Genomic DNA, 21,135 nt, shown 5'->3' with positions numbered 1-21,135 from the left:
TGGAGTGTCCAGACCAGTGCTGGACAGTGACAGAATACCAGAACGGTTTGGGTTGGAAGAAACCTTAAAGCTCATGCAGTTCCCCCTGCCAAGGGCAGGGTCACCTTCTACTAACCCCGGTTACTCCAAGCCCCATCCAACCTGGCCTTGGACACTCCCAGGGGTCCAGGGGCAGCCACAACTTCTCTGGACAACCTGTGCCAGGGCCTCCCCACCCTCACAGACAGCAATTCATTACCAATATTCCATCTAACCCTGCCCTCTGGCAGTGGGAGGCCATTCCCCCTTGTGCTGTCCCTTCATCCCTTGTCCCAAGTCCCTCTCCAGCTCTCCTGGAGCCCCTTTAGGCCCTGGAAGGGGCTCTCAGGTCTCCCTGGAGCCTTCTCTTCTCCAGGTGAACCCCCCCAGCTCTCCCAGCCTGGCTCCAGAGCAGAGGGGCTCCAGCCCTTGGAGCATCTCCATGGCCTCCTCTGGACTCTCTCCAGCAACTCCACGTCCCTGTGCTGTTGTTCCCCAGGGCTGGAGGCAGCTCTGCAGGGGGATCTCACCTGAAGAGGGCAGAGGGGCAGAATCTGCCCTCCCCTGCTGCCCATGCTGTGAGATCAGCCCAGGGCATGAGTCCAGTCGTTAACCCAGCGCTGCCAAGCCCACCACTTATCCATGTATTCCCTCTGTTCCTGGAGCATGTGATTGAAAGGATGGGCTTCAAACAGAGCCAAACCAGACAGGCTGGGAAGGGCTGGATGAAGGGAGACACTCCGCTGTGGGTTAGCTATCTAGGAAGGCAGATCTGATGGAAGCCTTCACGCTGCTTCACGAAGCTCAGTTTAACCACGCTGAAAAGTCGCAGAAGTTTAAACAAACAAACAAACAAACAAAACAAGACAACAACACTCCAAAGTCAACAATAATTTGCTTTGACATTTGTTCCCGGCACTCCCCACCCCCTGCTTGGAAATGTACCCTGTTGGCCACGGGGAAACGCGTCCCGTGGGTGGGCAGGGCTGGGGCGGGCGGTGGGACGGGCTGGGGGCGGCCCCGCGGGGAACCCAGGGCCGGTGCCGCTCACAGCCCCAGACCTGCTCCCGACATGGACTGCGGAGTCATCACCTCCAAGACCGTGCTGCTGCTGCTCAGCCTCGCCTTCTGGGTACCGCGGGGGTGATGCGGGGGGTGTCCCGGGCGGGGGGGTGCGATGGGGCGGCTCTGGCAGAGGGAGACGGCGCTGCGGGACGTGTCCGTGTTCCCGGGGTTTCCAGAGTTAGCCGGGCGTTTAGCTTACCTGTGTGCAGGTGACTCGTACTTTTCCGTAGGAAACCCCTCTTACATATTTTTAAAGAACAGGAAAATTTAGAGGTTGAAGTTCCTAAAAAAAAAAAAAAAAAAAAAAAAAAAAAAAAACAGCCCAAAACGAACTAGTAGTGTCGGAGGGTTTTTTTCTCTTTTTTTCTTTTCTTTGTGAGATGTTTTTATTGTAGTCGTTTTTCTGCTGGTGTTTTTAATTAAAGCAGTCTTCAAGCTCGTTTTGTGATCGGGAGCAAGTGGAACCGTGTGGGGCAATGGGATTTATGCAGGGGCTGCGCTCCACGTTTGGAGCGAGGAGCGTTTTGGGGCAGGAAAATGGCTGGGAACTTTGTTCCGACTGTGTTCCTGGCGCAGTTACAGCTTTCCGAATCACATCCTCGATGATTACTTACAGTCAGGGCTAAAAAACCGAGGGTGCAGTTGTGTACTTTTGTAGCCTAATCCCCACTAATTTAGGGGGGGTCTCGGCACCGGGCGCGGCCACCTCGTGACAGCGACAGCGGGGCTTGGGGTGGGTGCCTGTCCAGAAAAATAGGGGTTTTTTTCTGGTTATCAGCCTTGGGCTTTTCCCCTCTGTGGGGAAGTTTGGGAAAGCCCCCGCACCACCGCCGCCGTCAGCCGGGGACTTGAGTGCTGCTGCTGCAGGGCCCCTGTTGAACCTCGTGTGCGTGTCAGTGCCGTGGTTTGGGGGTTCGCATCCGCTGTGTAGCGCCGGAGTGTTTTCCAAACGGTGTTTTGCCAAGGATGCTTCCAGTGGTAGCCTGGGAGCGAGGGATCGGGAGTTGCTCAGCATGGCAGCACCCCCTGGCTCTGGGTGAAACGGGGAAGGCAGAGGGCTTTTTGGAAAGAAAAAAAAAAAGAGAGAGAATTAAAGAGAAGAACCGGAGTATTCCCAGACAGGGAAGCTACATGGAAAAGAAGGGGGGGAAAAGGGCAAAAGAGGAAATACTACTTGAATGAAACCCTGAGTGAGGTCTCGTGGGGTGTGGTGTGCCCTGTTTTGTAAATATGGGACTTGGTGCTGGCTGTCATGAGCTTGTCCCTTGGTCCTGTGCCTCGCTCTGCACCATTTATTGCTCTGTGTGCTCCAGGTAACTTTTGTACCACTGACACGAACAAGCATAGCAGGCTGTTTACTGCTGCACGTCAGGGAACATGATCTCACCACATATATTTGTTTTGTGGTGTGGGTTTTTGGTTTTTTAATAGCCACGGAGAAACATTGGAGCATCCCACTCGTTGTATGTGGAAAGCCCCTGAGCTTCAACTCAGGTGAAACTCAGGTTAGCATTGTTGTTTGTCTTCTTAAAAATGAAACAACAGCCTTATGTCCTCCTAGGAAAGCCCCTGGTACTTTTTTTTCTGCTATAGGGGAACTCTCAAATCATGATTGAAGCTATTAGGTCATGTGGATCCCTGGACCATACCATCACAATTATCCTTCTGCATGTCTGTAGCATCTGAGTTTGGGGTGACCCAGACCAGCCCTGTGGGTTGTTTTTTAATCCAAGGAAGAGCAAGGCAGCCCCAGAGCTTGTGGCATTTAGATGCTGCTGCCACCATTATATGTGGTAATCACATTCCAGCAGCAGAACAGCAGAACCTGGAATTCAGGTTTTAGGAGGGTGGAGAGGGAGGGACTGATTCTTTCATTCTCCTTCAGAACATTTCTAGCAGTTGGAGCTCTGTAAGTACAAGGCGCCAGATGATTATCAAAACACAAGATTTGCAAAGAACTTGGAGCCCTTCTCTAAGGAGTAATTCATGTCTAGGCATTGTATGCTGCAGATCTTGCCCGGCTTGGAAGTGATTATGGAAAATAATTCACCACCTGCGTATTCAGCAGCTGGTGCAGCTCTTGTTCTTTGGCAAAAGTTATTACTTAGGAATCTCCTAAAAAGGCAAAAAATCCTCTTTTGGCTTTCTGATCTTTATCGTTGTGCGGGAGTGAGGAAAGTCAGATCTTCCAGAATGACAAATAGAAGCTCCCTAAATGAGGTGAAAAAAATCAACTTCTCTCTTACACCAGGCTCAGCGTCCTATTTGCAGGTCATTCCCTTGGTGAAGAGGCTGTGTCTCCAGCCTAACCCCCAAACAAGGCATTGACTGAAACGTTTGTTAACTACACAGTTGCCATTGTGGTGCTTCAAGCTGTGGGAGTTCTGTCGACCTCCAGTTTCGCTTTTTAGCACCTACTAATTAGGCCCGAGTGCATGGTTGTTTTCGGTGTGTGTTTATCTCCTCTAGGTGAAGAGCGGCAACGCTGGTTTAGCTAAAAGAGGGAGAGGAAGGGTCAGAGGAGACTCAGGTGTTCTTGGCAATGTCTTTTGAGGGGATTTGGCTGGGTGGGATGTGTTGATGCTCTTTGAAGGAGAGAGGTGAAATGCTGATGTTCACTTACTGGTCCAAGAAAACAAGCTGGGAATCTGGAAACCAGATGGAAAGCTTCATGGTCCAAAATTTCTGTATCATGTGAACTGAACACCATCCCAGGGTGCTTTCCTTCAACCTCCCTCCTTCAGCCCTAAAGCTGTGCTGCTGAACCCAGCACCTGCCCCTGCTCACCTTCAGCTTCATTGTCACTGAACAGACCTCTCTGCCTCCACAGAGGGTTTGGCATCCACTGGAGGTCCTGGGCACTGGGATGTGGACTTCCATGATCCTTCTGGGTCCCTTCCAACTCAGGATATTCCATGATTCATCACCAGAAGGCTACATGAGCTGTTCCTGCAGTGAAAATCCTGTTTGCCCGGCTTTCCCATTCACTTTTAACCAAGGGTGGGCACATTCCCAGTCCTGCTTCACTTGCCCAGCAGCAGGGAGGAAGGTAAAGATAAGTTATTGCCTGGGTGGGTTTAGCAGGACCAGGGAGAGAGCAGAATTTGCAGGACTCCCCAGGGAGAAGCAGCCCAGGAGCTGGATCCTGTACAGGGTGTGCTCTCTCCACCTGTGAGCAATGAAGCCAGACTCTTGTTTCCCAGCTCATCCTGAGCTCCCTCCACACCCACACATCCTTAGGTTGCATTTGAGCTGATTACAGGCCATTCGAAGACACAGCTGGGTTTTGCCTCCTTGCCACCAAGAGGTCTGAACTACAATTTCTGGGCTGGGATTTGACTCCGTAGCATCACAGAATCACAGAATGGTTTGGGTTGGAAAGGACCTTAAACTCATCGAGTTCCACCCCCCTGCCATGTGTAGGAACATCTTCCACTAGACCAGGTTGCTCAAGCAATCACAACATTCCTGTGGTATCACTTTTAAGTAATTTTTAGTAATGGGGGGGGGGCTTAAGCTTACCCATAACAAAAATGCTTTGAAATCACTCATGCCATTGATGGGTGGTTTGGAAATGCTTGCTCTGAAGCCCCAATCAGAGAGAGGAAAAAAAAATAAAAAATAAAAAGGGGGAAGGGAAAGTTTAATCCCTCAATGAGATGAAAAATGTAGTGAAAAGCAAGAGGTTGTGTTGGAGATTATTGCACCAATAATCTCCACCTTCATTGTTAGAGGTGGGGGTATTCTCCAAGGAGTCATTAGAGGTCTTGGGTGTCTGTGACCTGTTTCTCACCTTTCTTCCATCTGTTCTTAGGCAAATCCTTAATCCTGCCTGGAGCTGCCTTCTGTACCTGACAGTGGGGGACAGGCAGCTCTGCTGGGTTTTAACACTCCCTGTGATACTGGCAGAGAGGTGGGGGAGCTGTGGGCGCAGCGTCCGTGGTGGAAAAAGCTGCTTAACCAAGAACTGCGATGAGGTTGTTTCCTTTTAGTACATCCAGTGAGTGAAACTGGTTTGTTCATTGGCTTCTGAAAGGGCTCAGGACCAAGTTTCCCCTTTAGATTCCTTATTTCTGCTCCTCTGATGGAGCTTCTGAGTCCCCCAGGGCTGACGGGGATGTTTAGACCCAGCTCAAGGAGTATTGGGTAGGAAGGGGAAAGCATTGGTGATTAGAACAGGGTGATCTTTAAGGTCCCTTACAACACAAACCATTCTGATTTCTATCTCGTTGCTGAACTGTGGTGGAAGAACAGCCACATGATCCAGAGTGATCACAGGACAGGGCTGATGTCAGGGCTTTCTTACAGGGTCTGGGCCCTTTGGGGTGATCCTCTTGAGTGTGCCTTGAAAGGGTAAAGTTCCTCCTTGTTTTAGACTATTCTGCCCAAAATCAGGAAGCAGAAGTACACTGACTTCCAGGAAAATCTGCTTTGCTGTGCACATAGGGGCCTCACGGACAAAATGAAAACGGGGAGCTGGTGCCGTGTGGTCAGGACAGGGCAAATGTCGGGATGGGGATGTGGATTCTGAGGAATAAGTTCAGTGAGACTGTCCCCAGTGCTCCCTGAGGCTGTGGAATGACCTGCTGGAGGACACTTTGTTGAGGGGGAACAGAAAGCAGCTCCGCTGCAGATTATATGAACGGAGTACTTCCTTTCTTTTCCCTGAAAGCACTGTCAAGCTTTACCATGGAGCTGGCAGGGTCCCTTTGCATCAGGAGAATTCCAGCCTGCACTTCTCCTTACAGGAGGAGGCACACAGCAGCCACATGGCCCTGCTGTCCTCATCCCTTCCCTCCTGGCTGGATGACAAGCACTATTTCAGGGTAGATTAGAGGCATCTTCCCTGTCACCGGCTCCTAGATGTTTCCGAGGGCTTCAGGGTTAGCTCCACTGTGACTTAGGTGCACCTTTGGTTTAGTCATCTGGTGTCTGAGCCTGGAACAGCTGGTTGAGAAACTAGGGTGGTTCTGGGGTTAAATATTGACCTAGAGGGTGTTCTGTGTCCAAACAGGCTATTCAAATCCAAACCAGCCTGGCACTGGCTGATAAATCCATCCATGCTCCACTGGAGTTACAGCAAGCTTGTGCCCACTGTGTTTTGGGAGAATACAAGTAAAAAGGGTGGTGCTGCTTTCTCCTTGTCGTGGTCCTATTGTCCTCAGAGGTGTGTGATGCTCCATGATGGTGATCAGCAGCAGCATCCTGACCCCAAGGCAGGGATTTAAGCATTAGAAGTTGGAGGATTTTGGGCAGGATTCCCTGCTTTGTAGTGGTGTTCAGTGTCTCCATGAGGACATCCCACCCTTTATGCTTTGTAGGGTACATGCTGGCTTTTAGGGATGGGAAAATAACCCTGAAATTAGGCTTGGGGAACAGAGGAAGATGTGCTAGGACAACTCTTAAGGAGAACATTTATTTAATATAACTTGCAAACAAGCTCATTAAACCCAAAGTCCACTCTTGAGTGTGTGAGTTTGCAGCATATAAAACCTGCAAGTAAATGTTGGGTTAGGTTTGGAGGTTTTTTTCTCCTGCAAAGGGAGATACAGGTTGTCAGGACATTTTGACTGCTGCTCATTGTTTTCATTTGAGGAAGAGAAGGGAAAAGCAAGCACTTCCCACCATACCCACGGAGCAGCCCCGGGGTGAGTTTTGAAGAAAGGCTGAAACATGTCCCATATGATGAATATTTAGGTATAACATGCTTTGAAGAGTCTCCCGTGGCTTTGTGTCTCAGAACAGTTGCCTTGGTTATGTCCCACCTCTGTACGTCATGTGAGGAGACCGTGGTTTGAAGGTTTTAACTGATGGGTAAGGACTGGTGCAGGATCAGTGGGAGGTCTCTCCCGGGGCTCTTGGTGCTGCTGGAGATTGAGGGTGGCTTGGGAGGGGCTTGTAGCTTTGGTGCTCTTTGCTCCAATCCAAAGCCAACTTGCCAAGTGCAGTATTTTTTATTGTTTTGTGAATCAGTGTTTTCACAACTCGAGGGTCTGAGGGAACACAGCAAGTGTGTGTACTACCGTGAGACCCCATCCTGCCTCCAGCCTTGGGGTCCAACATCTCAAGAACATGGAGCTGCTGGAGCAGGTCTAGAGGAGGCCACGGAGATGCTCCGAGGGCTGGAGCCCCTCTGCTCTGGAGACAGGCTGGAAGAGCTGGGGGGGTTCACCCGTAGAAGAGAAGGCTCCAGGGAGACCTGAGAGCCCCTTCCAGAGCCTAAAGGGGCTCCAGGAGAGCTGGAGAGGGACCTGGGACAAGGGATGGAGGGACAGGACAAGGGGGAATGGCTTCCCACTGCCAGAGAACAGAGTTAAATGGGCTATTGGTAAGGAATTGCTGTCTGTGAGGGTGGGGAGGTCCTGGCACAGGTTGCCCAGAGAAGCTTTCCTCCACGGCTGTCCTTGCCCAGATGATGCTGTTTCAGCTCTTCTCTCTGATGCCCAATGACAGGACCAGAGGCAGTGGGCACAAACTGGAGTGTGGGAGGACCCCTCTGGACATCAGCAAACCCTTTTCCTTTGTGAGGGTGACCTGAGCAGGGGACACAGGCTGCCCTGAAAGGTGGTGGAGTCTCCATCCTTGGAGATAGCCAGAAGCCATCTGGACCTGGTCCTCAGCAACCAGCTCTGGATGGCCCTGCTGGAGCAGGGGCTTGGACCAGTTGATCACCAGTGGTCTCTGCCACTCCAGCTCTTCTGTGAGCTTGCCCTGCACTGGTGCATGTCCTGCCTGTCAAGCAGTGTCCATGAGGGGTGTGTGACCAGGAGCTGCAGCAGGGGTGGGTCCATCCCCTCCTGGGCAGTGTCTGATGGACACACTGCAGAGCCTGCCTTGTGCAGGTGGAGGGAGGGTCACACGCTGTCCTGGGTGAGGCCAGAGAACACAAGTATGGCAATAGCTGATTGATCATTCGGAGAAATGAATACCATGAGCAGGGTAGGAAATGGTAGCTGAGGCCAGGAGGTGCATTCCAGCTGGCGGAGCGTTAAATCCGGAACGGGAGAAGGGAGAGGAATCTGTGCCAGTGGAACGGGCAGTGCTGAGCTGGGGTTGACCTAATTGCTGGGGAGAAAACAGCTTTGTTTCGGGCCAACGGAGACCTCCAGGCCTGGGGAGCTGCATGGTCTGTATGGGCTAAGAGGAGTTTCAAACAGGAGCTGTGAAGTGGTTGAAGTGAGCAAGGTTTTCTCAGGAGTGCCCAGTACCTTTGTGTTCCCCTGAAGTCAGTCAGTAGAAAACCTGTTGCCTCCGTGGGAATGGAGTAGTGCAGCAGCCAGGGAGGACTTGAAAATCTGGTGGTGAATGGGGAGAATAAATCTTGTAGCACAACAAAGCAGCAAGGGAGCCAGAAAGTAATCCCCCTTGTCATGCAACCTGGCTGTTGGGTAATAAAATGCATTATTTATGGAGGAAATGTACAAATCCTTTGGAGCGGAGGATTTACCTGTCAAGGTAAATAAAAAACGCTTTTTGTACACAGAAAGAGAACCCCAAACCCAAGGATATGGAGTGTCTTCTGCAATAAGGAGGGGATGGGGAGCTGTAACTGAGACCAGTGTTGCTGGTATTCAGTTCTTGATATGGTAGGCATGGGAGCAGCACAGTAGAGGGAAACACTTGGCAAACTAATAATTGGAGATGATATCCCATTCTGTCCTGTGGCACATAAAAACTGCTGTGAAAAGGTGATAGCATCGTAGGTGTTGGATGGGAATGCAAAACATCAGCATCAGATGTTGCATTGGATGAGGTGCCCGTACTCAAATCACTGCTATGCAAAGACACTGCTGAAAAAAGCAGTTTTCAAGCCTTAAAATTACCTCAAACACCTCCATGAGCTGACTGTGGAGTGAAGAATTAGAAGGGAGTGGTTTGGAAAGGGTTTTTGTGGATATTCGTAAGCTCTCCCAGTATGTATGTGTAGTAGTCTGCGGCAGAAGGCAACTGGTATTGCTGTTTCAGGATAAATAGTAGTATTTATCTTGTCTGGTTTTGCCTGTAAAAAGTTAATGACATGTGACAAAGTCAAAACAGCCCGAGTCTTGCGCTGGGGCTGACATTAGTGCTGGCCCTGGGAAAGTCCCGTTTGATGTCTGGGGGAGAGTCTCACGGCCTCAGTTTTTTACTGTGTAGAGGCTGCATCTTGCTGGACACACAGGGTGAATTTGGAATTTACGCCGTTCTTAAGCTTCTCCTTTTACCCTTACAGCTTTGTTACTCTGCATTTTTAACTGACTAGTCTTTTAAAAAAGAAGTCTTATGCTGGTCCACAATAGCAGACCAAGTTGTAGAATCAACACTCTGAAATAGGAAGATGGTGGGAGAAACCTTTAAAAAAACCCCACAAAACCTCCAACCAACAGACACTGCATTTTAGTTTCATGGTTAGTAGTTTGGCCCCTTTGCTTTATTTTATTTGGGTTTGGCAGGGGACAAAGAGACCTGTGCTGATAGCTGCAAACAAACACAAACCTCTGTTCTCAACCATCACATACGTTTGGCTTATTAAAACAAATAAGGGAAAGTGGAAAAGTATCTGTTCTGCCTGACTGAGAGATGCAAATTTTATATCTAAATATATCTAAATATTTCTTCTATTTCAGAGGGAATTTTAAGGGGCCCCTTCTATGGTTGTGACAGTGATAAGGTGTTGCAAAGTATTTGCATGGCCATAAGTCTGTAGAAAGGCAGGTGCTTATGGTCATCAGCATGCAAAAACAGTGGAACACAAAGTAAAAGTCTTGTTGTACTTTAAAAATATATAAAATCTACTATTTTCCAATGGCTGTCCTGTTCTGTGTCAGTGAGACAGCCCAGACTTCTCATAACCATCCTGTCCCATTCTGTTTTGTGGGGGAGATTGAATATTCTCGGGGCTGTTTGTGCATCAGGTGGCTGTTGTATATATACCTGTGTGTGCTGGCTGGGTTGAGTATGGAAAAGGTGTGTGAAGTCAGAGTGGCCAGCCCAAGTCCTGCCGAAACACCAGCCTGGGAAAATGTGGTCATTACAGCTTTACTTTCTTTTCACTCAGCCCCAAGGAGTCCGTTTTTCACACCGAAATAGTTTCTCTGCTTTCTCTCAGGAGCGTGGAGTATCAGCAATTCTGGCATTAGGTCGCTGAAGGGTGGGAGCTGTGGTGGGTGAGGCAGCAGGGGGGGCAGCAGCTTTGCTGCTCAGCTGTGGAAAGGGGCCTTCTTGCAAAATTTCCACTCGCCCCCTCTCTTCATCTTGTCTCAGGGGAGTCACCAGCATTGTAACCAAGCACCAGCAGCATTTCCAGGCTCCCTGACGAGTCAGCTGGGGCAGTCTGGGGAGGAAGGGGTCAGGTCTGGGTGTCCTGCTGGCCGTTGGTGGACCAGGGGAACTGGTTCTCCCACACCCGCCCTGCGTCACTCCTTGGCTGCCCTGGGCTGAGCCTCACCCCTGCACTGTGTGATCCTACTCTGCACTGAACTCCTCTGGAACACAGCCTCCGAGCAGGACAGTAACAACAATTGTGAAGAGCAATAACAATTTCTAGTGTGAATTTCTTGGAGTAATCATGGCAACCTTGGACATAATTTTGTTTGAAAATGTGTTTGACTAATCATGAAGGAGGAGGTATTTGATCTCTTCCTCCTCAAAAGTAGCTGCTCAAACTGGCCTTTGTTTTTGTGAGATTGTTTTGGTTTGGTTTTTTTTTTCCTTGAGATCCAACAGAAACCTGTTTATTCTGGTGTACTTTCCTGGGCAGATGCTTAACAATTTTCAGTCAAGGTCTACCTTCAGCAGCACAATGGACATTTCTTGTTGTACTTCTCTTGTAAAGAAGCTTCCTCTTAGATCTAGGATTGGGCTGAAGGTTTTGTGATGTTGAGGTGAAAAAACCCTCCACCAGATTTTTAACCTGCCTTAAGTACTGGGAAGGCTTGAGGAGAGAGTTCTGACTTACATTCCGATGTATTTTTCATCTTTGCTTTCAAAGTTTGTCTGTGGGACTCATCTGCAAAAATAAGTCAGGGAACAGATCATTATTGGCGATACCTTCCACTCCTGAGTGACCCTGCTCTTCAGAGTTCTTCACTTTGAATTAAAAACCATAGGTGAAGTCGTGGCTGCACCTCAGTTTGTGGGGCAAAATGGCAGCTTGCTGTAAGTCAGATCTTTACCCAAAGTCTTCTGGTTTTACCTGAGCCCATTTCCTTTTTCTGCTTGGAAGCAGAAGTTTGGAAAGCAAAATAGACCTCTTGCTGGCTGTGTTTTGTCTCTGGACAGAAACCAGGCAGTCCTGAGTACTGCAATAAAAACCTGCTGTGAAAGTGCTTTATATTTGATGTCCTTGAACTCAACGCTGGACCCCATGATGTTTGATTGCTGTCGTGGAGCTTTGCTAGTCCTGGCTTTAGGGGACTTCTGTGAATTGGCTTCACAATCTGTTGGTTTTTTTTTTAATTTGTGGTAGCCCTTCACTTGCAACACGGTTTTTCTTAGTTTCCCGCAGTTGGTCTGTTTAGCATTTCCTGTGCTGCTTCCTTTGCACTGCGTGTTGAGCACGCTGGAAATGGGTAGAAAATGGGGAGTAGTATGAGTGAGAGATGAAGAATGTGTCTGTTGTCTAAATCGACTGCAGATGGATAATGGAAATATTGGGGGATTATTTTCTGTCAGACACCCTGTAGGAAGATTAAATTATGGAGGAAACTGTCTTTATAAGTACAAAACTACTTGTGGAGGCCGGGACCAGAGGTTTGCAGAAGAACAGGGCTGTCCATTCTCTGAAGATGAACACTTTAACGTTTACACATTCACTAAGTCACAAGGCAGTTTAGTTGTGCACCTTTTGACATGACATTGCTCCCAAATGCAGATGACTGATTTACTTGCCAAAGACATTGTTTATGCCATTTTGTACCGCAGCTGTTCAGTCTTTGCTGCCTTTCCTGTGATTTTCGGGTACAAGCACAGTGGCTGGAAGCATCTCCATGTTGTGTCTGTGATCATGGTGGAGGAGCTCTGGGGCCCAGGATGTGAAGCTGCTGGAGAGAGTCCAGAGGAGGCCACGGAGATGCTCCCAGGGCTGGAGCCCCTCTGCTCTGGAGCCAGGCTGGGAGAGCTGGGGGGGTTCACCTGGAGAAGAGAAGGATCCAGGGAAACCTGAGAGCCCCTTCCAGTGCCTAAAGGGGCTCCAGGAGAGCTGGAGAGGGACTTGGGACAAGGGATGGAGGGACAGGACACAGGGAATGACTTCCCACTGCCAGAGGGCAGGGTTAGATGGGATATTGGGAAAGAATTGTTGTCTGTGAGGCTGGTGAAGCCCTGGCACAGGTTGCCCGGAGAAGCAACTTTGCTTCCTTCTCTGTGGCTGTCCTTGCCCAGACGGTGCTAATTCAGAACAGAGAATAGGTGGATGTGCATCCAGCCTTTCAGGCCAGAAATACAGGATATACTTTGCTCTTTTTGTGGAATTTAAGGCCAAGCAGGATGGAGGTGCTGTGTCCCCAGCCCCAACTTTAGTGCTGCTGCCACTTTTGAGTTCAGGAACACAGTGTTGGAGGAGGAGAAGCTGAGGCTGCTCCTCCTGGACACCTCGCTCCTCTGGTGAAGTGAGAAGGCAGCGGTGCCTTTTGAGGTAAAGTGGTCTCACCCTTTCCCTGCATCCCTGAAAAGGGGTGGGAGGAAGAAGCCTGGGTTGCTCTACACCTGCAGACAGGGAAATGAGAAAGATTTTCCTCAATGAGAGGAAATTTTAGGAACTGCTTTTAATCATTAGCACCACTTGAAAACCCAGTGCATGTGGAGAAGAAAAACAAAAACCCCCTGAGAACTGGTGATCCTATTCCTTTTCCTGATATTCTTTGTAGATGACCTGCTGCATGAGCCCCAGCACAGCAGGATCTTGCATGGCATGTCCTAAATGTCTCTAAGGGTTAGTTTGATCCTGTTTTCACCACTTGGTGCATATGATCCCAGTAATTCTGAGGTACAGGCATCGCCCAGGAATGCGACAGTGTGGGATGGACTGTCTGAAACAAAGGATGTTCCTGCATTTGGCATTAATTGAAGGGCAGGCAAGAGACTAGGCTGGAGGGGAAAGAGCTAAATAAGGTAAGGGAATTAGTCCTAGCTCCAGCATGAGGAGTGTTTGATTTAATTAAAAGGTACAGTGCTGGGGAAGTAATGAACTGTTCCAGAGCTAGATGATGAAATCGTGCTGTGGCCTGTTGAAAACAGACTGGTTTCCCTCAAATTTCCAGAATGTGAATATGGATGGTGCTTCATTTTACTTGTGCTGCAGGATTATAGAGAGTAGATGAGCTTTCCTAACTCTTGAGAGGTTTTTTTATGCCATTGACGAGGTTTGGCAGGGCATGGCTGAGTCTTTCAGTGTTATTTCCAGGCCTCTACTGTGGATAAAAGTCTTCAGTCTCCAGGGTGTCACTGGTGTGCATTGGCCTCAATCAGCAAAACATCCTTCTGAGGGAGAGATTAATTTAGAAGCTGCAGAAATCTGTTTCCTGCAGGAAAAGGAGGGACCATGTTTTGCTGAGACCAGTGGTTTGCCTTAGTGGTTAATGCTGTTGACAGAGTGAGAAGGATGAATTTTTCTCAGGGGGAAAAAAAAAAAGCCCCAAATCCACAACACATCCCCCTGAAGGTGTCCAAGGGACGCCTGGACGTGGCACTCAGTGGGGCTGGGTGACAAGGTGGGGATCGGGCACAGGTTGGACTCGATGGTCTTGGAAGGCTTTTCCAACCAAAATGATTCTGTGATCCTGTAAGTTGATTCCTGCAAATGCAGCATAGGGTGGGTGACCTTGAGTGTAGTAGCAGCTAACCAAGGCAACACCAGCCACCTGGATGATAGAAGAAGAAGAGGAAAATATTAAAGCAAAAATATTGTGGTCCTGAGTGAGCCAGAGCTAAGATTAGTGTATGTGTGAAAAGAATCGCAAGGTCAAGCTGGAAAGCTGCTTGAAGTATGATTGTTCTTTGTGGCTGAAGGCAGCCACCGGAGTGTCTGTGTGGAATGTGTGCAGATAAGTAACACCTGGCCTGGCTTTGATAGCTCAGCCCCTCATTCTGTATAAAAATGGAGTAATAAAGTTACAAGAGAGCTCTGCCTGGACAAAGTCTGTCTCCTGTGGATTCATTCGCCCAAAAGGGTGCTGAGTGAGGGACCTTTGCCGCACTTGGGTAGGTAGTTTGAGCTTGGCCTTCTGCAGAAACACTGTCTGATACGTGTTGATAGACTCCAGCATTTCAGCTCGGCTAAAGAGGTGCCTTATTAAGTAGAGGAGCGATCCAGTGAATTTTGTCTTCTCTGTGTTCAAGTTTGAATGGGTAGCTAGTTTGGTTAGTAGTTTCAGACACAGCATTTTTTTTCCTTCTTCTTTGCACGCTGTAGTCACTACTTCTAGAGTTGCAATATTAATTGCACTATTACAGAACGACGCGTGTTTACTTTCCTGGGCAGAGGCCTAACAAAAAAACAGCTAATAACTTTCTTCCCTTGCGTTTCAGGCGGCAGCAGCGGGTCTGAGCTATGTTGGGGCGTACGTCATTAACACCTACAAGAGCTATGACAACTTCCTGCAGGACAAGTATGCCGTGCTGCCCGCCGTGATCATCATCTGCGTGGCTGTGGTGATGTTTGTCATTGGGCTCATCGGCTGCTGCGCCACGTTCCGGGAGTCTCGAGTTGGTCTGGGGCTGGTGAGTGTTGCACGTTCTTGAGTGTCTTCTTCTTCTTCACGCTGCTGCACGGTGTGGGAGGTGCTAGGCTAAACCTTGGGACACACGAAACAGAAAGTGAAACGTTATTAGGACGTACACCGCTGAAGCACTGCTCGTTTGCGTGAGTTGTGTACTGCTGTGACACACTGACTGATGGTGAGTGAGGCCCATCCTGAATTATTAGTGACACCAATGTCCCCTGCCGTGGACAGTCTCATGGCTCTGCCTCTGATGAAGAGGAGTCTGGAAAGCACTGAGTTTTGAGAAGGTTTGGGTTGGAAGGGACCTTAAATATGCTGTTCCACCCCTCCTGCCATGGGCAGGGACACCTTCCACTAGACCAGGTTGCTCCGAGCCCCGTCCAACCTGGCCCTGGACACTTCCAGGGATAGGGCAGCAACAGCTTCTTCTGTTCTAAATCATTTTCTGTAAACTACTTTGGTTGTGGAGGCCACAACAGATAACAATAACTTACTGCTATAAATTAATGTGAAGTGTAATGTGCAGTTGAATTCAAATGCTGTGGAATTCTTCCTTACAGTCTCTCTCTTGTATTTGCAGTTCTTGGCCATTATCCTGGTTATCTTTATTGCAGAGGTATCCGCTTTTGTCCTGGGATTTGTTTACAGGGAAAAGGTAAGCAAAGAATTAGCATCTCTCTCTCAACCTAAAAGTAAAGAAAAGCTCTTGCATTGTTGGATCATTTTTAATATATCCAGTTTTCTGGTGCTTCATCTCCTATCCTGCAACCTGCAGAGCAAGTGGAACCAGCAGGGGAGACAAAATATGATTCTGGTTCAGTGTTACCTGAATTTTATCCACATAGCTTGGTATTTGTTTTTGTCGGGACAAAGATCTTTTGCATTTTCCACCAGATAAAACTCTTATGGCTCATGTAAAAACCATCTGCATATTTTTTTCTTTCTTTAAATAGGTAAAAACTGACGTGCAAGGCACGATGCGCTCGGTCTTTGAGCAGTATGATGGGAAAAACCCAGAGTCTACAGTTGTGGATTACTTGCAGGAACAGGTAAGAAAGTATTTAAATTGTCCTGGGAGTTATTCGGAAAAGAACAGTTGGGTCCTAAAGAAGGAATTTAGGCTGGAAAAGGAGGGGAGATGTCTGTGGTGGTATCCTGGAACTCGGCTCTCTGTTTAGCATCTGGTTCTCCAAGGCAGCTGAGGGTGCTCCCCGCTTCGCAGAGGTGATGTTTTCAGGCTCCTAGTGTGAAGTTCACGTGGTGAATGATTGTGTTGACAGAGTGGCATTTGGATCAGACCGAATAAGCAGTACAAATGAGTAACTGCTGCTGAGAACACTGCCCCACAAAACAGAAAGGTGACGGAAGACTCTGTCCTGCAACTTGTCGCTTTCATATTGGAGCTTTCACAAAGAGTAAACCATGAAGGATGTAATGATGTATGAAAGGAGGTTGATTTATTGTATTTGTGATTGTTTTCCTGAAGCACTGCTGCTTGTAAATCTGCTGCATACGAAGGGCACCTCTGGTCCACTATGCCTAAGAGAGGCTTAACTCAACATGAACCTTCATATATATATATATATATATATATAATCAATATGAATAAATGTAATACATATATTCATACATCCCTGTATCTGCCCTGTATTTGGCAGCTTCACTGCTGTGGGGTGAAGAACTACAGTGACTGGACGACCACACAGTGGTTTAATTCCACTGGGAACAACAGTGTCCCTCTGAGCTGCTGCCAGCAGGATGTGAAGAACTGCACAGGGCATCTGGATCAGCCACAGGAGCTCAACACTCGGGTGAGGATGAGGGGCTCGGGGTCACTGCTGGGCCATGATCACTCTCAGCCAGCAGGAACCACGGAGGAAAGCACATCACGCTTTAGGGATATGCCCACAGCTATGTGGGCCAGGGGAGGAGACTCGTGTAGGATTGACCATGCTGAATCTGGAGGATGAAGATGCTCCAAGGGCTGGAGCACTTCCATGGTGGAGGCAGGCTGGGAGAGCAGGGGGTGTTCAGCCTGGAGAAGAGAAGGCTCCAGGGAGACCTTGGAGCCTCTTCCCATGCCTAGAGAATACCTGTAAAGAAGATGAGACCAAACATTTTAGCAGGGCCTGTTGTGATAGGACAAGGGGTGATTGTTTTAAACTAAAAGAGGATCAATTTAGGTTAGATATAAGGATGAAGTTTTTTACAATGAGGGTGGTGAAACACTGGTACAGGTTTGTCCAGGGAAGCTGTGGCTGCCCCAGCCCTGGGAGTGTCCAAGGCCAGGTTGGATGGGGCTTGGAGCAACCTGGAATAGTGGAAGGTGTCCCTGCCCACGGCAGGGGGTTGGAACAGGATGATCTCCATGAACTCCATAGCAGGTTTTTCAGTCTGGAGAAAAGCCCCTAGGTTGAGTTTTATCGATACCATTCCTGCTCTTCCTGTTTTTGCATTTTGGGCACTTCCTTAAGTGACCTGAGCTAGAGGAGATTGGGAAGCAGCAAATGTCAGTGGATTGCAATTTGTCAGTGCTTCTCCTCAGGCCATCAGGTCTGGAAGACAAGAACAGAGTCCCTCAGGTCTGCAGTGGTTGATTAGGCAGGCCTTGCTTCCTTTAAGGGGTTGGGGAGGAGAAGAAAGAAAAAAGTCCAGATGAATTAACATCATTTAATAGGTTTTCACCTCTCTCTTTCCTGGCAGGGCTGTGCAGAGGAGCTGGAGTCTGGGCTGCAGAGCGTTATCAGCTATGCCATGCTCGTGATCCTGGGGTTCGCCATTGTAAAGGTAAATGTTTCTGTCTCCTCCCTCATGGAAAACAGTACTGCCTGCCCTTTGATCTTGGGGCTTTTTCTTCTGCCATGTCCCGTCAGCCTTTTTTCTGGCTCTGAAGTAAGACTCTGTTCCTCACTTGTGTTTCCAATTGTCTCCATTCCGTCTGCCTAACAATGAGGGGAGGGATCCAAAAAGATAGTAGGGGATTTGGGATGGCAGGTCAATGGAGAATCCATTTCATCGTAGTATCATAGAATGGTTTGGGTCGAAGATCTTAAAGATCTTCAGTTCCATCCCCTGCCATGGTCAAGGACACCTTCCACTTGGTTGCTCCAAGCCCCGTCCAACCTGGCCTTCAACACTTCCAGGGACAGGGCAGCACAACACAACTGTGCCAGGGCCTCACCACCCTCATAGCCAGGAATTCCTTCCCAATATCCCATCTAACCCTGCCCTCTGGCAGTGGGAAGCCATTCCTCGTTGTGCTGTCACTCCATGCCCTTGTCCAAATGCATGCTTAAATACTTTGCAGAACTCACTTTTTAAGTCCAGAATAACCCCAGGCTTTCACTGAAAGATAACTAGGAATTAATGTGGATGTATAAATTAATGGGGGAAACCAGGGAGGAAAATGTTGAGCTGGAACTGTTACTGGAAATTGATATGCAAAAATGCTGCTTTCTGTAGATGTATTTCTAAGTGTTTTTTCAGTACGATGGAGTCCTCTCATATACAGGTGTTGAGTGTGGTGACCGAAAGAACAAACACAGCACTAAATCTCTTGGGCACTCTCTCTTTCCAGTTCTTTGGCATGCTGAGTGTCTGTGTGCTGACTTGCAAGAAAGAAGAAAGTGGATACCAGCCTCTTTACTCAGGGGTGTTTGCTTAATAAACGGCAAAGATCAATTTTTCTTTTGCTTCCTGATGACAAAATAGACTCGTGACCATACCGCAGCTTGGATTTGTGACTTCAGATAGCACCAGATGGTGTTACAGACTCCAGAAAGAAACGTACTTCTGCCCTTCTTCCCTCTGCCCTGAAAACAGAAACGTGCAGCAGAAACTTTACATTTTAATCACTAGACTGGTGGAGACTGCAGGAGGGGTTTCAGTTATCTGCACAAACCTCAGATCATTCCCCTGGCGATGTTTAAACAGCAAAAGAAACTTTAGAACGCCAGGCTTAAATATGCTTCATAGACATGGGGATTTGTAATGTGTTTTCTCTATATCTGTACAGTCGTGCAGTTTGTTTTTGTTTTTTCCCCCCCTCTTTCTTACGGTCATTTGTTGTAATGCTGTTTACTGCAGAGGCTGTTAGTGCAAAACAACCCTGTGTTTAAAGTCTAGAACAGACATTTGGGTTGTTTCTTGAAGCAGCTATCAAATGTGAACAACCCCAGGTTAGGAGGGGATGTGTGTTTTGAGCCTCTGGGCTCAGAACATCTCTGTTTGCCTTATTTTTTATCTATTTCTTAATTATTGACATTAAAAAAAATTTTTACCTCCTTTTACTGATGCTGTTATGGTTTGCCTACACAAAGACAGACAGTGTCAGTCCATTTAATGTGGGAGTTGCCAGAGTTAGGGGATGAATCCAGCATGGAAGATGGGAGTCACAGGACATGTTGTCTCCACGTGGTTGTGTAGATGGGACCACTGGAGGGGTTAGTGCTGCTTTCACTGTCCCATGGAAGCTTTGACCACCTTTCTCCACTAGAAAATGTTTAAAAGATGCATTATTTTACAGAGCAGTTTCAATAACCTGCTGTAGCTCTGCATTCGCACATTTTCCTTTTTCCTTAACTCCGCTGGATGCGGTCACTGCGTGGATTTAACATGGTCCTTGCTTTAGTTCTTTAACTTGTTTCTATGTTAAGCTGTTTATCAGCTCTTCAGGATTTGGGGAGGGCGGGAATTACCATCTGTTCTGTATCAGGGAATTGTGGAAAAGCAACACAATTTTTGCCTTTTTTTTTCCTCTAGGAGAGATAAGCAGCCTGTCCTTACCAATAAACCTTTATCTTTGTAGCTAATTAGAAAAAATTAGTTCGGGGTAAGTCTAAGCTGTTATCTCCATCCCTACCCCGAGAAAGAAAAAAAGCAACGGGTGACGTTGTTCTATGGGAAACAGACCATGTATATGTTGAAAACTGACTTAATTGTTATTGAAGGCTCTCTCTTCTGTTGAATGCCGAAATAAACTGAATTCGTGTAATCAAGTAAAAAACGTGGCGGGTTTTTGTTGGTTCCTGGCGGGGGGAGAAGGTCTCTGGGGTGCAACAGGAGCGGGCGCCCCTCACGGCTGCCTCAGCCACGGCGCCTCCCTTCCCTGCTCCTCTCAGCGATCCCGCCTTCCCTTCCCCGTTCCCCTCCAGCGATCCCACCTTCCCTTCCCTGCTCCCCTCAGCGATCCCGCCTTCCCTTCCCTGCTCCCCTCAGCGATCCCGCCTTCCCTTCCTTGCTCCCCTGAGATCCCGCCTTCTCTTCTCTGCTCCTCTCAGCCATCCCGCCTTCCCTTCCCTGTTCCGCTCAGGGATCCCGCCTTCCCTTCCCTGCTCCCCTCAGCGATCCCGCCTTCCCTTCCCTGTTCCCCTCAGAGATCCCGCTCCCTTCCCTGCTCCCCTCAGCGATCCCGCCTCCCTTCCGTGCTCCCCTCAGCCATCCCGCTCCCTTCCCTGCTCCCCTCAGAGATCCCGCCTCCCTTCCCTGTTCCCCTCAGCGATCCCGACTTCCCTTCCCTGTTCCCCTCAGCCATCCCGCTCCCTTCCCTGCTCCCCTCAGCGATCCCACCTTCCCTTCCCTGCTCCCCTCAGAGATCCCGCTCCCTTCCCTACTCCCCTCAGCGATCCCGCCTTCCCTTCCCTGCTCCCCTCAGCGATCCCGCCTTCCCTTCCCTGCTCCCCTGAGATCCCGCCTTCTCTTCTCTGCTCCTCTCAGCCATCCCGCCTTCCCTTCCCTGCTCCCCTCAGCCATCCCGCCTTCTCTTCCCTGCTCCCCTCAGCGATCCCGCCTTCTCTTCCCTGCTCCCCTGAGATCCCGCCTTCTCTTCCCTGCTCCCCTCAGCGATCCCGCCTTCCCTTCCCTGCTCCCCTCAGCGATCCTGCCTTCCCTTCCCTGCTCCCCTCAGAGATCCCGCCTTCCCTTCCCTGTTCCCCTCAGCGATCCCGCCTTCCCTTCCCTGTTCCCCTCAGCCATCCCGCTCCCTTCCCTGCTCCCCTCAGGGATCCCGCCTTCCCTTCCCTGCTCCCCTCAGCGATCCCGCTCCCTTCCCTGCTCCCCTCAGCGATCCTGCCTTCCCTTCCCTGCTCCCCTCAGCCATCCCGCTCCCTTCCCTGCTCCCCTCAGCGATCCCGCCTTCCCTTCCCTGCTCCCCTCAGCCATCCCGCCTTCCCTTCCCTGCTCCCCTCAGCGATCCCGCCTTCCCTTCCCTGCTCCCCTCAGCCATCCCGCCTTCCCTTCCCTGCTCCCCTCAGCGATCCCGCCTTCCCTTCCCTGCTCCCCTCAGCCATCCCGCTCCCTTCCCTGCTCCCCTCAGCGATCCTGCCTTCCCTGCCCTGCTCCCCTCAGCGATCCT

At 49.3% G+C, this 21,135-nt stretch overlaps 1 protein-coding gene across 1 annotated transcript; it reads left to right on the top strand.

Annotated features, from left to right (window-relative positions):
• The first annotated feature begins 1,012 nt into the window (after positions 1-1,012).
• On the top strand, positions 1,013-19,776 carry LOC127478301 (tetraspanin-36-like). The gene is made up of 7 exons (XM_051803764.1): positions 1,013-1,150; positions 14,590-14,781; positions 15,364-15,438; positions 15,737-15,832; positions 16,442-16,594; positions 17,487-17,570; positions 18,361-19,776. The coding sequence occupies exons 1-7, from the start codon at positions 1,091-1,093 to the stop codon at positions 18,445-18,447; spliced, it is 747 nt and encodes a 248-aa protein (XP_051659724.1). The 5' UTR covers positions 1,013-1,090; the 3' UTR covers positions 18,448-19,776.
• Positions 19,777-21,135: the final 1,359 nt, after the last annotated feature.

This window comes from Manacus candei, unplaced genomic scaffold, assembly GCF_025592945.1.
Source record: "Manacus candei isolate 608988 ecotype Guabito, Panama unplaced genomic scaffold, ASM2559294v1 h1tg000059l, whole genome shotgun sequence".
NCBI classification, from domain to species: Eukaryota; Metazoa; Chordata; class Aves; order Passeriformes; family Pipridae; genus Manacus; species Manacus candei.
This window is presented reverse-complemented; position numbering and strand designations above follow the sequence as displayed.